Genomic DNA, 14,309 nt, shown 5'->3' with positions numbered 1-14,309 from the left:
ATAGATTTTTCTTGATTAGACATCAGAAAAGGTCTTGCTTGCTAATACATAGGGAGGTGTTTAAGAGAAGACTAGAACTTTTCTTTAAGTTATTGAAAACTCATTGTTTTCTCTGAGGAGAAAAAAATATCCCGTGTTATAACTCTTTCACTCCTGTTTCACAGAGCTGTGGCCATGTTAACCTGGAGATAAATCCCAGGAGTCCTAGGAGGAATTTTGAATCTATGTCTAGGTGTTAATAACTTTCATGCAGATTCACAGATTTGAAAGCCAAAAGAGACCATTGTGATCATCTCCTGCATAAACAGGCCAGAAGCTTTGCCCAGTAATTCCTACATTAAGCCTGTAACTTCTGGTTAGCTACAGCAGATTTGTCTAGAGCATATTCTAAGACATCCAACGTTAAAGCCTTTTAAATAATGGGGAATCCACCACAACCCTCGGTATGCTATTCCAATGGTTCAATGGATCCAATGATTAATTACCCTGACTTATAATTTTGTGCTTTTTTCCAGTCTAAATTTGTCTAGCTTCAGCTTTCAGCCACTGGATCTCATGCTTCCTTTGTCTGATAGATTAAGGAGCCCTCTTCTACTAGAAATCTGCTTCTGAGAGTGGTTGTTATGATGTGGTGATGCAAAACTAGTTAGATAAGCTTCAAGATGTAACAGGGTGGTCCATGCCTTTAAGGACCAGGGGGCCTAAAGCCAGCCAGCCTTGTCTGATTATTAAACTCAGTTGGGAAGGGGTCAGGCAATTCCTATAAAGAGACGAGTCAATTGTAGACATTGAGGATGACTTATGCCTTGTCCTGACGAATTTTCCCCATGACCTGAGATGGGAGCAGTAAGCGAGGAAGGCATAGTTCAGACGGTCTCACCACTGAAGAAGTAGAGCATTAGCCTGTCAGTTATGCCTTAGGACTCCTCTGGAGTACTATATATTGCACTTTCTGTTCATTTGAGAAGTGAACAGGTCCATTGTGGGGGTTCCCCATAGAGCAAAAGTATTGTTTACCACTCATGATCCTTAGTGAAGTGTCTGCTGAGGAAGTCCACCAGCACATTTTGATTCCCTGGATGATTTGATTCCAGAGCGGCTGCTTTTGCACACGAGGGAATGGACCTTGTTCCCCCCTGCTTACTGAGTAAAAGCCAGTTGTCACATTGTTCGATATTATAAAGATATGGTGACCTTGAATTAATGGGAGAAAGGCTTTGCAAGTCTCTCAGACCGCCCACAATTCCAGTACGTGGATGGGTCTCTCGAGATGTCCAAGTGCCCTGAGCTGTGCGACTGTCCATGTAAGCTCCCCAGCCTAAAAAGGAGGCATCTGTAAAGATCGTATTGACTGGTACCTGTGGGGATTCTGCTATTTTGATGGGTACTATGGCATTCACGGACTGTTGGTTTGGTGAGTGCACTGTTTGAAGCCACACTTGGAGGCAATGAAGATGGAGTCTAGCAAATGGCATGACATAAGTACATGAAGCCATATGTCGCAGGAGAAAAAGGGTGTTCAAGTGTTGCTCTTGACCCTATCGATGAGGTTATTCATCACTTGGAACCTATCAACTGGCAGAAAAGACCTTGCTGTGACTGAATTTAGGAATGCTCTGATGAAACCTAAAGTCTGCATTGGAGTGAGCACAGACTTTTCCAAGTTTATACTGACCCCTAGGAAAGACAGAAGTTGAAGCCTTGATGAAGTCGACTTATAGGCTTCCTGGCAATCAGAAGCCAGTTTTTGAGACAGGGGAACATGGTGAAGCCACAACACCTGATATGGACTGCTACTACCAAGATAACCTTAGTAAAAACCCTTGAAAGCAAGGCAAAATGGGAACATGCTATATTGAAAATATTCAGGGCCATCATGAATCTAAAAAAATGTCCGTGAGCAGGGTGAATGTCTACATGGAAGCATGCTTCCTTCATATTGAGAGCTGTAAAGCACATGCCATTTTCCAAAGATGGGATTATAAATGTCAGTGTGATCATGCAAAATTTCAGTGTGTGAATAACACAGCTGAGATGATGGAAATTGAGGACGGCTCTCCAACTGCCCTTCTTTTTGGGTACTAGGAAATATGTTGAGTAAAAACCCTTTCCTTGGTACTAAAGAGGTACCCCCTTTATTGCTCCCCACTGTAAGAGGGATTGTATTTCTTGTTTGAAAATCTCCTCATGAGAATGGCCACTGAAAAGGTGTGGTGATGGGAATTTTAGAGGTGGCAGAGAGGTAAATTTGATTGCATAGCCAGGATGGATGATATTTAGTACCAATTTGTCCATTGTCACAGCACTCCAGATGTGAAAAAGGAGTACTATATGACTCCCGAAGGGTAGCTGGGAATCAGTATTTGGTGGTTTGCAGTTCTAGAGCACTTGTCAAAAATATTGTTTAGATGGGGGCTGGGATTGGGGTGATGATGTTGCCGCAGACAATGTAGGAAATGGGACTTCTGAATCCTTTGCCTCTGATGTTAAAACTGTTGAGCCTTGGGTCTAGGCTTGTATGCTTACTTGTGGAATTGTTTGGGGAAGGTGTACATATTCCCAGGGAGCAGAGGGTGACCGTGAAGTCCTGTAGAGTGTGTAAGGACTCATCTGTCTTTTGGTTAAAATGGTGAGTTTCATCAAAGGGCAGGTCCTCAGGATGTTCTTGACCTCTACGGGAAACCCCGAAGCGTGAAGTCATGATTCACAGCACATCACAATGGCAACAGCACTGCCCTTGAAAATGTATCTGCTGCATCTACCACTGATGCTTCTAATGGATTTCCAAATGGAAGTGTCCCAGCTCCCAGAGAGGGAGATGCATCTGTAAACTCGTCTTGATGGAGAATTCTTGCTGGACTGTACACCATTTTCCATTTTTGTAAGATTGAGTGGGGTGAATCTATTCCTTTCCTTACTGAGTTAAATTTTTTGCCTCAGTAGCTGCTGCCAAGTTGACCTGCCTCTCAGTTCAGTTAGGAAGTCTTATTCCAGGCCTGGGATAGATGCCTGCTTTAGAAATAGGGCCTAGAGCTGACAATTCCAATGTAGATGTGTGCTAGACCTGAGCACCACTGCCGGCAAGTTTTTCCCTCAGTGGTATCTGTCAGGTCGGCTCTAGTGCTCCCTGGAGTCGCGCGCTCACAGCGCCAAGTAGCAGCCCCCTCCATACCTTCTTGCCAGCTAAATCCAACAGAGGGGCAGGGCTGGGGGTTGGAATGGACATGTGCAACACATCTCGAAGAACAACAGTTATGAAAGATCAGTAACCATTTTTTCTTCTTCAAGTGCTTCCTCATATCCATTCCAATGTAGGTGACTCCCGAGTAGTAGTGCAGGTGGAGGGTTCAGAGTTCATTGACAAGCTGATTGTAACACCACTCGGCAAAATCCAGCATCGTCTCTAGCCTGCTGAGTGACGGCATATTGAGACACAAAAGTGTGAACTGACAACCATGTTGCTGCTCTACAAATGTCCTGTTCAGTAACCTGTGCCACAAATGTAGACGAAGATGCTTGGGCCCTTGTGGAATGTGCCGTCAGGGCAGGAGCAGGGACCTTTGCCAGGTTGTAGCATGTGCAAATACAGGAAGTGATCCATGATGAAATTCTCTGGGCTGAGATTGGAAGACCTTCATCCTGTCTGCAACAGCCACAAAAAGTTGAGTAATTTTCCGAAATGATTTAGTCCTTTCTATGTAGAAGGCTGGTGCAGGTCTGATGCCCAGTGAGCGAAGCCTCTGCTTCTTTCTGTTGGCATGTGGTTTCGGATAGAAGACCGGGAGGAAGATGTCCTGGTTACTATGGAATTGTGAAACCATTTTTGGAAGGAAGGCTGGATGAGGATGAAGCTGGATCTTGTCCTGGAAGAATACCGTGTACGGAGGTTCTGAAGTGAGAGCCCCAATCTCTGAGACCCTTCCATCTGAAATAATGGTCACTAGGAAGGCCACCTTCCAGGACAAGTAGAGCAGAGACCACACTGCCAGCAGCTTGAAAGGGGAATCCCTGAGCCTCAACAATACCAGGTTGAGATCCCAGGAAGGGACTGCTTGTCATGCCTGTCAAGTTCTTTGAGAAAACGACTACAGACGGTGTTTGAGAACACGGAACAGCTGTTCACTCACAGGTGAAACACTGAGATTGAGGCCAGGTGGACCCTAAGAGATGATGTGGATAGTCCCTGTTGTTTCAGGTATAGTAAGTAGTCTAGAATGAATGCTACTGATGATTACGTAGGTGGAACACCCCTGCTGTGTGTGAGGGTTATGGTGCGTGTGTGTGTGTATATGTGTGTGTTTATGTGTGTGAGAGAGAGACAGAGAGAGGTGGAACAACCCTGCTGTGTGTGAGGGTTAGGGCGTGTGTGTGTGTGTGTATATGTGAGGTGGAACACTCCTGCTGTGTGTGAGGGGTATGGCAGAGGTGTGTGTTTGTGAGGTAGAACACCCCTGCTGTGTGTGAAGGATATGGCAGGGGTGTGTGTGTGTGAGGAGGAACACCCCTGCTGTGTGTGAGGGATATGGCAGGGGTGTGTGTGTGTGAAGATGAACACCCCTGCTGTGTGTGAAGGATATGGCAGGGGTGTGTGTGTGTGAAGATGAACACCCCTGCTGTGTGTGAGGGGTATGGCAGAGGTGTGTGTTCGTGAGGTAGAACACCCCTGCTGTGTGTGAAGGATATGGCAGGGGTGTGTGTGTGTGAGGAGGAACACCCCTGCTGTGTGTGAGGGATATGGTAGGGGTGTGTGTGTGTGAAGATGAACACCCCTGCTGTGTGTGAGGGATATGGCGGGGTGGGGGGTCAAGAGGCACATCCCTGATGTGTTTGAGGAATAGGTGAGTGTGTGGGTGTGAGGATATGGCGAAGGGCAGGTGAGGAGGAACACTCCTGTTGTGTGTGAGAGATATGGCAGGGGAGAGGGGGTGAGGAGGAACACCTCTGCTGTGTGTGAGAGATATGGCGGGGGTGGGGGGTGAGGAGGAACACCCCTGCTGTGTGTGAAGGATATGGTGGGATTGTGTATGCGTTAGGGATATGTCGAGGCCGGGGGCGTGAGGAGGAACACCCTTGCTGTCTGTGAGGGATACGGTGGCATTGTGGGGTGAGGAGGAACACCCCTGCTGTGTGTGAGGGATATGGCGGGGGAGGGGGGTGAGGAGGAACACCCCTGCTGTGTGTGAGGGATATGGCGGGGAAGGGTGGGTGAGGAGGAATACCCCTGCTGTGTGTGAGGGATATGGCAGAGCTGGACGAGGTTATGAGCAGACTTTTTCCTTCAATCTCTATGAATGGTTGGCAGGCTAGATGTGGTGGGGCAATTCTGGCTCATGTTACTTGCCAGCTGTAAAATGTGCTATTTAATCTCAGTTCCATTGGTTTACTTTCAGTACTATTGTAACTATCTTGGCAGGACGGGGTGATGGCAACAGTAGATCCCAGGTCCCTACTAGGCATACTATCTACATTTACTGACACTGGGGTCTGCAGGAGGACAGGCAGGAATCTGGTGGGAGGATGATGCAGTAGGGGGCTCATGATATGGCAGAGAGTGTAACTAAGTCTGTAGAGTGGTATTTTTTTATGTGGAAATTTAAATCAAAACATACTGCTGCTGTGTGTTTTCATTTTGTGGTGATCCGAGAGCTGTGGAGAGGTGCCAGAGACATAAAACAATAAATCTGTAACTCAGCAGCAACAGGCAAAAGACATTCATGTCTACGGATTTTGTTCAAACCAATTTATCAGAATTATTGATAATTATTTGTTTTATAGTGGCATCTAGAAGCTTTCAACCAAGATCGATGCCCTATTGTGCTAGGGCTTGTACCACACATCGTAAGAGAATCCCTACCCTTAAAGAGTTACAAGACAGACAGAGGTCAGGAGAAAGGAAGGATTATTAGCCTGGTTGTACAGCTAGGGAATTAAGGCACAGGGAAACAAATGACCTGCCAGAGGTCAGACAGGGAGTCTGGAAAGCCAGGAATTGAAGCGGGGTCTTGCCAGTTGTAAGCCACTGTCTTACCCCACAAGACCAACCTTCATCTTTCAGAGCTCACTTATGAACCTCTACTTGTCTGCACAGGCTGCTCATGAGTTGCTACACTCCCTCCAGTGCAGACATGCAGGGAGTGGGAAGGCAGTGGTGGAGCAAGGTTGGAGCTATGTCTCCGCCTCCTCCCTCACCCTACAGTATCACATGAACTACCAGAGCCAACGCAAAGGGAGAAATAATCTGCATCAGCAAAGGGCTAGCAAGGACCATTTTCACCTTGAGAAAGGGGGAGACAGGAACCAGACCGCGATGCTCACAGTCACAATCTAATCCCCACCATGCCAATTGTATGGGCTAGACTGTGAAGTTACAATTGACTCTGGCTTGTCATTTGAGTTCTGGAGATTGTGCTAGTTCCAGTAGACCGTCCCCCCAGTTTGTGCCTACACAGGATGAAGGGACAGGTTTTTGGTGCACAGGAATACAGAGCTGCACACACCCATGCACTGGGCCTCTTTCCCCATTGTTTTTATTGATCACGAAAGATTGGATTTGCTTCACCTTTGTGGTTGCAAGGGATGCAGCAAAGAGACAATCCCTCCCTGCTACACTTTCTTTCTCCTTGTCTACACCCAGAAATTACATCGCCTGAAAACATGTTAATTTATATGGTGGTAAACACTCAGCACAGCCAGGACATGTAGCGTTTAACGTCTCATCGCCATGCGGTGGTTAGCACCAGGGCCCACACTCAGGTTAACCCTAGCCAGCTGAGACATTAAGTAGGGCAGTCCTTATCTACACCAAGTGCTAACTCCTGGTTACCAAGCACGATGTTCTACACAATGTAATCTCCCAGGACAGACAAGCCCTGTGACAGGGCGAAAGGTAATCACAGGGCTTGGGCTCAGGGCACTTTAGGACTGACTCCCTACTAGTGTCCTCAGGTGCAAATCACTCCAAAAGAAGTGCCTTGGTTGAGAAGGTTTGGCATGTCCATTGTGCAGCATGCAAGCCAAGCAGCTCTGGGCAGGATTGTGCCTCCTAAAGCACCACACCCTTTCTCCCCTGCTGCAGCGACTCCTGGGGCTTTACAGCTCCAGCCCTTCCCAGCACAAGGCAGTGTGCAAAGCACACAACCTTTGAGAGTCTGCATAGAGCACATCTATAAATCAGATGTGTGAAATGTGTCAGACATCTGAGTGCCTCACCTGTCCAGACAGTCAAACCACTGAAATGCCACCAAATCCTAGATGTGAGCATGAGAGAGCATGGCAAGAAAGCAGCAATAATCATGACAGGGATCATATAAATGAACACCAAAATATATACATAGCAGCAATCAGAACCCAGAATCTCTTCCCTTCTAGTAACGGGTTTGATGACAACTTGCGAATCAAAAATCCCCCAGTAAATTAACTCCTTTCTCTTATCATAAACTGAAAACTGCTGCAAATTAAATTTTAAATTAAATAAAACCTCTGGTATAAATGAAACAAACTCTGAGTGCCCACCTCTCTGAAGAGTGCTCCATAAAACTGAACAATATAGGGGCAGTCACTACTTCGCATCACTACATCCAAGTCCATTAGAAGCTGTTTCTGTTCCTTTTCATCCACCGTTGATCGAATTCTCTGGAAGAGTAAGGAATGGCAGAGATTTTATCACTAACATGCTACTATTACATCATCCTCAGCCAGTTCACGAGAAACCTGCCAGGACCCCAGTCCCAGGGTGGTGCATGGGGTCTCAAAGACATGAAAACAACATGCTTTGAAGAAGTAGACCATGAGAAAAAATTGCAATTAATATAAACCTAAAGCAAGTTAGTTCAGATTATGAAATCTCTGGCCAAATTTTACTCCAAATCTCAGCCTTATCAGGTGGAGCATCAGTAAGCAGCAAACGCAATCAAAGATTTTCTTTATCCTCTTTAAAATCTACAGCAAAACAATATTCAGATTTTATGTTAACAGCAATGTGCAATGGTGAATTAGCCACAGCTCCCATTGATGCTGGGACCTGAGCACTGCTTTGAAATGTAACCCTCAAATATTATATTTTAATTTACTAAAGGAAGGAAATTAAGATGAAGGCACTCCCTACACTGTGCACCCAGGGATAGCTCAGTGGTTTGAGCATTGGCCTGCTAAACCCAGGGTTGTGAGTTCAATCCTTGAAGAGGCCACTTAGGGATCTGAGGCAAAAATAGGTCCTGCTAGTGAAGGCAGGGGGCTGGACTCAATGACCTTTCAAGGTCCCTTCTAGTTCTAGGAGATTGGTATATCTCCAATTATTACCTTGGCCTACAGGTCTTTCAGACCAGTTTTATGCCATGATTTACACTGTACATGCTAGGCAGGATAAAAGACCAAACAACCATGCATTTCTTGCCTGGTAGTAGCCTCTAAAGTTAAAGATACACAATGGTTTGCATGCTATTATAGCTTTCCAAAACTTGTGTTTCAGGATAAAATTTTCCATGCTCAGTTTCTGCCTGAAGACTTTTGTTTTTCAAAAGCTTCAGCAAAAACAGTTCAACTGTTTTCCAGCATGAGACGGGGGAAAGGGAGGGAAAGAGACAAATTTATCATTATAAACCAGTTCTTGCCAAAACTTGTAGAAACAACTGTGACTCTAGAGCATCATCCTACCAACTCTACTGAGCACAGTGCTCACAACTAAGTGGAGACATGGACGTCAGTGAGACAACTCATTAATAAGCACTACAGATGGCTGTAGAGTTTTCAGGGTCAGGCTCTTGTACTGCACTATTTGAGAAATAATGTATGATCATGTAATTGCAGACTGTCTCGTAATGATACATGCACAGGGGGCAGAGTAGCTGTTGCATGATTGTTCTTACCTTTGACATTTCCTGATATTCTGAGTGCTTCACCATGCAGCCTTAAAGTTCTAGTAACTTATGTTTTAGCCTAGAACAATAATTCCTTCCTTTCCCAACAGATCCTATAGCACTCTGGAAAATTGGCAAGCTACTTGCACAGCATACACAGGAATCACTTCACACACCCCCTCCAATGCAGCCAAATGGGTGAAATACAGCTACTGCAAGCACAGAGAGTGGATGGCTCAGGGGATTAGTAAGGAAGCTTCAGACATTTTCATGTCTGGGTCACTGGTTCAAATCTATCTGACAGCAGTTCAGTGGTGTATGTGAAATGAGTTTGGTAAATCTGTTCCATGCCTCATCAAATATACACATCACAGAGGACATGACTACAATATACAGTATGCTGCCCCTGCAGAGATGCCAAGGGCTGAAAGAACCTAACATCTCCCTCAAGGCGGGTGGGAAGGCGGGTGGTTGGGGTCTCAAGAAGCTTGCAGTTCTGCTGCTTTTGCTTTTAGCTATGGTATGGACAGAGGACATTAGCAGCCAGGACCATCAGCCTAGCACCTTTCAAGAACACTGAATGTACTGAGCTCTTTGTCTGGACAGCTCCTGGTTCAGAAAGCTTTTCACATAGAACACTGCCACACGGCTGGTCGTCTCCATCTGGAACACTCTACAAAGCAGATGAACAGCGGGGGCTCAGAAATTAGCTTTTCTCCAGTTCGAAACCTTGGCATCTCCCTCGACTCAGAGGCCACCTCCTCTGCCCATATCTTCCTTCAACAATGCTGCCTCTACTCCACATTTGCGGAACCCTCATCCATAGCGCCCATCCCCTTTCAATACTAGAACATTCTTCTCAATGGGTCCTCAATTTCTCCTAGCTCCAGCACACACAGAATGCTGCAATCGGCCCTCCCACACCTAGAAGAAAGCTGTGCCACCACATCACATACAATAGCACTGACTTCCTTTCGTTTCAGGATCCAGCCTAAAATTACTATTCTTGTTTTTAAGACCTTTTCTGGATTCTCCCCAGATACACAGTGTTCTCTCTAGTCATCTAGTTCTGGCCTCTTCCTCTTCCCCTGCACAATCTCATCGAGGCTAGTGCAACAGCTTCCTCCTCTACAGCTCCTGCCATCCCTATATCTCTCTGCCTCTGGCCCTCCACTGCACTTCAAACTTCAGTCCAAAACATCTATTCTCTCCCTTGCCATTACCTCCTCTGCTGTTATTTATCACTTACCACTGTAAAGCACTTGAGAATATAGTTTATATGGAAGATGCTATTATAACAATAAACTGAAATGAATGTCAAGACCAAGAAACCACACCACTCAGTCTTTTCCAGGTACATTCGCACCGGGAAGAAAGGAGGAGGAAACAGACAGCAGGCCCAGAGATGAGAAAGAGTTCCAGTTATACAGGAGAACTCTTTCAAACAGACACAAGAATTACAAGAAAACCCAAGAAGACAGCATGATATCCTCAACTAATGCACCTTTGAGGAGTGCTGAGGAAGACCTGATAGTGGGACTAGTAAGAGGTCCCATACAAAAGTGCTGGAGACTGAAGATAGGTGATCCAAATAGGGGGAAAGCATATGTTGCATCCAGCACTGCTGCGGGCTCTGAGTGGGTCTGGCCAGAAAGAGATGGTATTGTTTAGCCAAAGTGCACCAGGGATATTCCACCACAGCCCAGTGACCCTGGCTAAGGAGCAAACATTTAGTGATGTAACAAGAACAAAAGAAACTGTTGGAATAAGCTGCAGAATCTCGAGTGATCAGCAGCACCTCCCCAAGAGCATGTGAAGGTTGTACAAAAACGCTGCCAACTAACACACAGACCACAAGTACAACATGCTGCAGCCTCTCCCCTAGAGAAAAACCCTCCAACGCTCAAGAGTAATAGAGAGCAAGGAACAAATAAATCCAATACAAGCCTTGTGGATAGAGGGGAAGTGGTAGGCCTGGTATATCTTGACTTTAGTGAGGCTTTTGATACTGTCTCATATGACCTACTCATAAAGAAACTAGGGAAATTTAGCCCAGATAGAGCTATGATAAAGTGGATGCATAACTGGTTTGAAAACCATTCCCAGAGAGTAGCTATCAGTGGTTCGCAGTCAAGCTAGAAGGGCATAACGAGTGGGGTCCTGCAGGGATTGATCCTGGGTCTGGTTCTGTTCAATATCTTCACCAATTATTTAGATAATAGCATACAGAGTACACTTATAAAGTTTGTATATGATACCAAGCTGGGAGGGATTGCAAATACTTTGGAGGATAGGATTAAAATTCAAAATGATCTGGAAAAACTGGAGAAATGGTCTGAAGTAAACAGGATGAAATTCAATACGGACAAATGCAAAGTACTCCACTTACGAAGGAACAATCAGTTGCACACATACAAAATGGGAAATGTCTGCCCAGGAAAGAGTACTGCGGAAAGGGATCTGCGGGTCATAGTGGATCACAAGCTAAATATGAGCCAACAGTGTAACACTGTTGCAAAAAAAGTGAACATTATTCTGGGATGTATTAGCAGGAGTGTCGTAAGCAAGACATGAGAAGTAATTCTTCTGCTCTACTCCACACTGATTAGGCCTCAACTGGAGTGTTGTGTCCAGTTCAGGGCGCCACATTTCAGGAAAGATGTGAACAAATTGGATAAAGTCCAGAGAAGAGTAACAAAAATGATTAAAGGTCTAGAAAATAAGACCTATGAGGAGAGATTGAAAAAACTTAGTTTGTTTAGTCTGGAAAAGAGAAGATGGGGGGGGGGGGGAACACGATAACAGTTTTCAAATACATAAAAGTTTTTTACAAGTCAGAGGGAGAAAAATTGTTCTCGTTAACCTCTGAGGATAGGACAAGAAGCAATGGGCTTAAACTGCAGCAAGGGAGGTTTAGGCTGGACATTAGGAAAGATGTCAGGGTAGTTAAACAAATTGCCACAGGAGGTTGTGGAATCTCCATCACTGGAGTTTTTTAAGAACAGGTTTGACAAAAAACAATCAGGATTGGTCTAGTTATTACTAGGGCTGTCAATTAATCGCAGTTAACTCACTTGATTAACACAAAAAAATTAATCGTGATTTATCACAGTTTTAACCGCACTGTTAAACAATAGAATACCAATTGAAATGTATTAAATAGTTTTGGATTTTTTTCTACATTTTCAAAAATATACTGATTTCAATTACAAAACAGAATACAAAGTGTACAGTGCTCACTTTATATTATTATTTTTATTACAAATATTTGCACTATAAAAATGATAAACAAAAGATAGTATTTTTCAATTCACTTCATTCAAGTATTGTAGTGCAATCTCTTTATCGTGAAAGTGCAACTTACAAATGTATATTTTTTGTTACATAACTGCATTCAAAAACAAAACAACGTAAAACTTTAGAGCCCACAAGTCCACTCTGTTCTACCGCTTGTTCAGCCAATCTCTAAGAGAAATACGTTTACATTTACGGGAGATAATGATGCCTGCTTCTTATTTATAATGTCACCTGAAAGTGAGAACAGGCATTTGCATGGCATTTTTGTAGCTGGCATTGCAAGGTATTTACATGCCAGATATACTAAACATTCATATGGTCCTTCATGCTTCGGTCACCATTCCAGAGGACATGCTTCCATGCTGATGATGCTCGTTAAAAAAATAATACATTAATTAAATTTATGACTGAACTCCATAGAGGAGAACTGTATGTTTCCTGCTGTTTTACCAGCATTCTGCCATATATTTCATGTTATAGCAGTCTGAGATAAGACAGCACGTGTTGTTTATTTTAACACTTTCACTGCAGAGTTGACAAAACGCAAAGTAGGTACCAATGTGAGATTTCTAAAGATAGTTATAGCACTCGACCCAAGGTTTAAGAATCTGAAGTGCCTTCCAAAATCTGAGAGGGACGAAGTGTGAAGCATGCTGTCAGAAGTCTTAAAAGAGCAACACTCTGATGCGGAAACTACAGAACCTGAACCACCAAAAAGGAAAATCAACCTTCTGCTGGTGGCATCTGACTCAGATGATGAAAATGAGCAATGTACTAACAGATAAAACACAAAATGAGGAACTAGTTGGTCTCTGTTACAGACCCCAAATCACACAAGGGAACAGGATGACTGGCTCCTGATGCACCTATCTATAATGGGTAAGAAAAAAGCTGCGAGATTTTGAGTGACATATGCTGGATGTCTCATGCTGCCAATATTAAAACATTCTTAGAATTTCTAAATATAGATGACAGTTTCCTAACTCAAAAACTGTTGTATCCAACATGGGGGAATTCTATATTAGACCTCATCTTGACAGATAAAGAGGAACTGATCACAGAACTAAAAATTAATGGTAACTTAGATACAAGACCTCATGATTTGATCACATTTATAATGTGCAATCAGAATAATGTCCCGATGAGTGATATATACCCTTGATGCTTTAAAAAGCCAATTTCACAATGCTGAAAACAATTGTGAGCCAAATCAGCTGGGAGGAAGAAATTATATTAGAAAAATGTGAATGGTGTTTGGGAATTGTTTAAGAGCACCTTACTAAGTACTCAAAAGCCACAATTTCACAATTGAGGAAGAAAGCTCTTACGGCTTAAAATATATATATATATATATATATATATATATATATATATATATATATATATATATATATGTAACAAATGGAATAACAGGGAAATGGATAATAATAACTATAAAACAAGTATCAGAGGGGTAGCCGTGTTAGTCTGGTTCTGTAGAAGCAGCAAAGAATCCTGTGGCACCTTATAGACTAACAGATGTTTTTGCAGCATGAGCTTTCGTGGGTGAATACCCACTTCTTCGGATGCAAGTAGTCGAAGAATCTACTTGCATCCGAAGAAGTGGGTATTCACCCACGAAAGCTCATGCTGCAAAAACATCTGTTAGTCTATAAGGTGCCACACAACTATAAAACAGATGATAGGAACTGTGGAAAATTGATAAGGGAAGCAAGTGCAAATCTCTGGCCAGCAGAGTTAAGGACAATAAGAAGGCATTTTTAAAGTACATTAGAAAAAAAAAATCCTGACAATAGTATTGGTCCATTACTAGAATTATCATTAATAATGAAGGAAAGGCAGAAGTGTTCAATAAATATTTTTGTTCTGTATTTGGGGTAAAAACAGATGATGTAGCCATATCACATGATAACACTCTTTTCATTCCACCAGGAGGATTTCATTCTCAGGAGGATGTTAAAGAGCAGATACTAAAGTTAAACATTTTTAAATCAGCAGGTCCAGATAACTTGCATCCAAGAGTTTTAAAAGAGCTGGATGAGGACCTTGCTCACAGTTAATGTTGATTTTAAATAAGTCTTGAAAAACCAGAGAAGTTCCAGAAGACTGAAAGAAATGTAATGTTGTGCCAATATTTTAAAAAGGAAGTATTTCTTT

The 14,309-nt window shown here is 43.5% G+C and overlaps 1 protein-coding gene across 7 annotated transcripts in view; it reads right to left on the bottom strand.

The window, feature by feature from the left end:
* MAP2K4 (mitogen-activated protein kinase kinase 4) overlaps nt 1-14,309 on the bottom strand; it is a 190,776-nt gene that overhangs the window by 50,484 nt on the left and 125,983 nt on the right. For all 7 annotated transcript variants that reach the window (XM_044982525.1, XM_044982528.1, XM_044982527.1 and 4 more), the window contains one exon: nt 7,513-7,632. In XM_044982525.1, coding sequence (XP_044838460.1) covers nt 7,513-7,632 — 120 coding nt within the window. The remainder of the gene's footprint in view (nt 1-7,512; nt 7,633-14,309) is intronic.

The sequence above is a fragment of the Mauremys mutica genome, chromosome 12, assembly GCF_020497125.1.
Source record: "Mauremys mutica isolate MM-2020 ecotype Southern chromosome 12, ASM2049712v1, whole genome shotgun sequence".
In the NCBI taxonomy this organism is placed as follows: domain Eukaryota; kingdom Metazoa; phylum Chordata; order Testudines; family Geoemydidae; genus Mauremys; species Mauremys mutica.
Note: the sequence above shows the minus strand (reverse complement) of the source record. Positions and strands in the feature narration are given on the sequence as shown.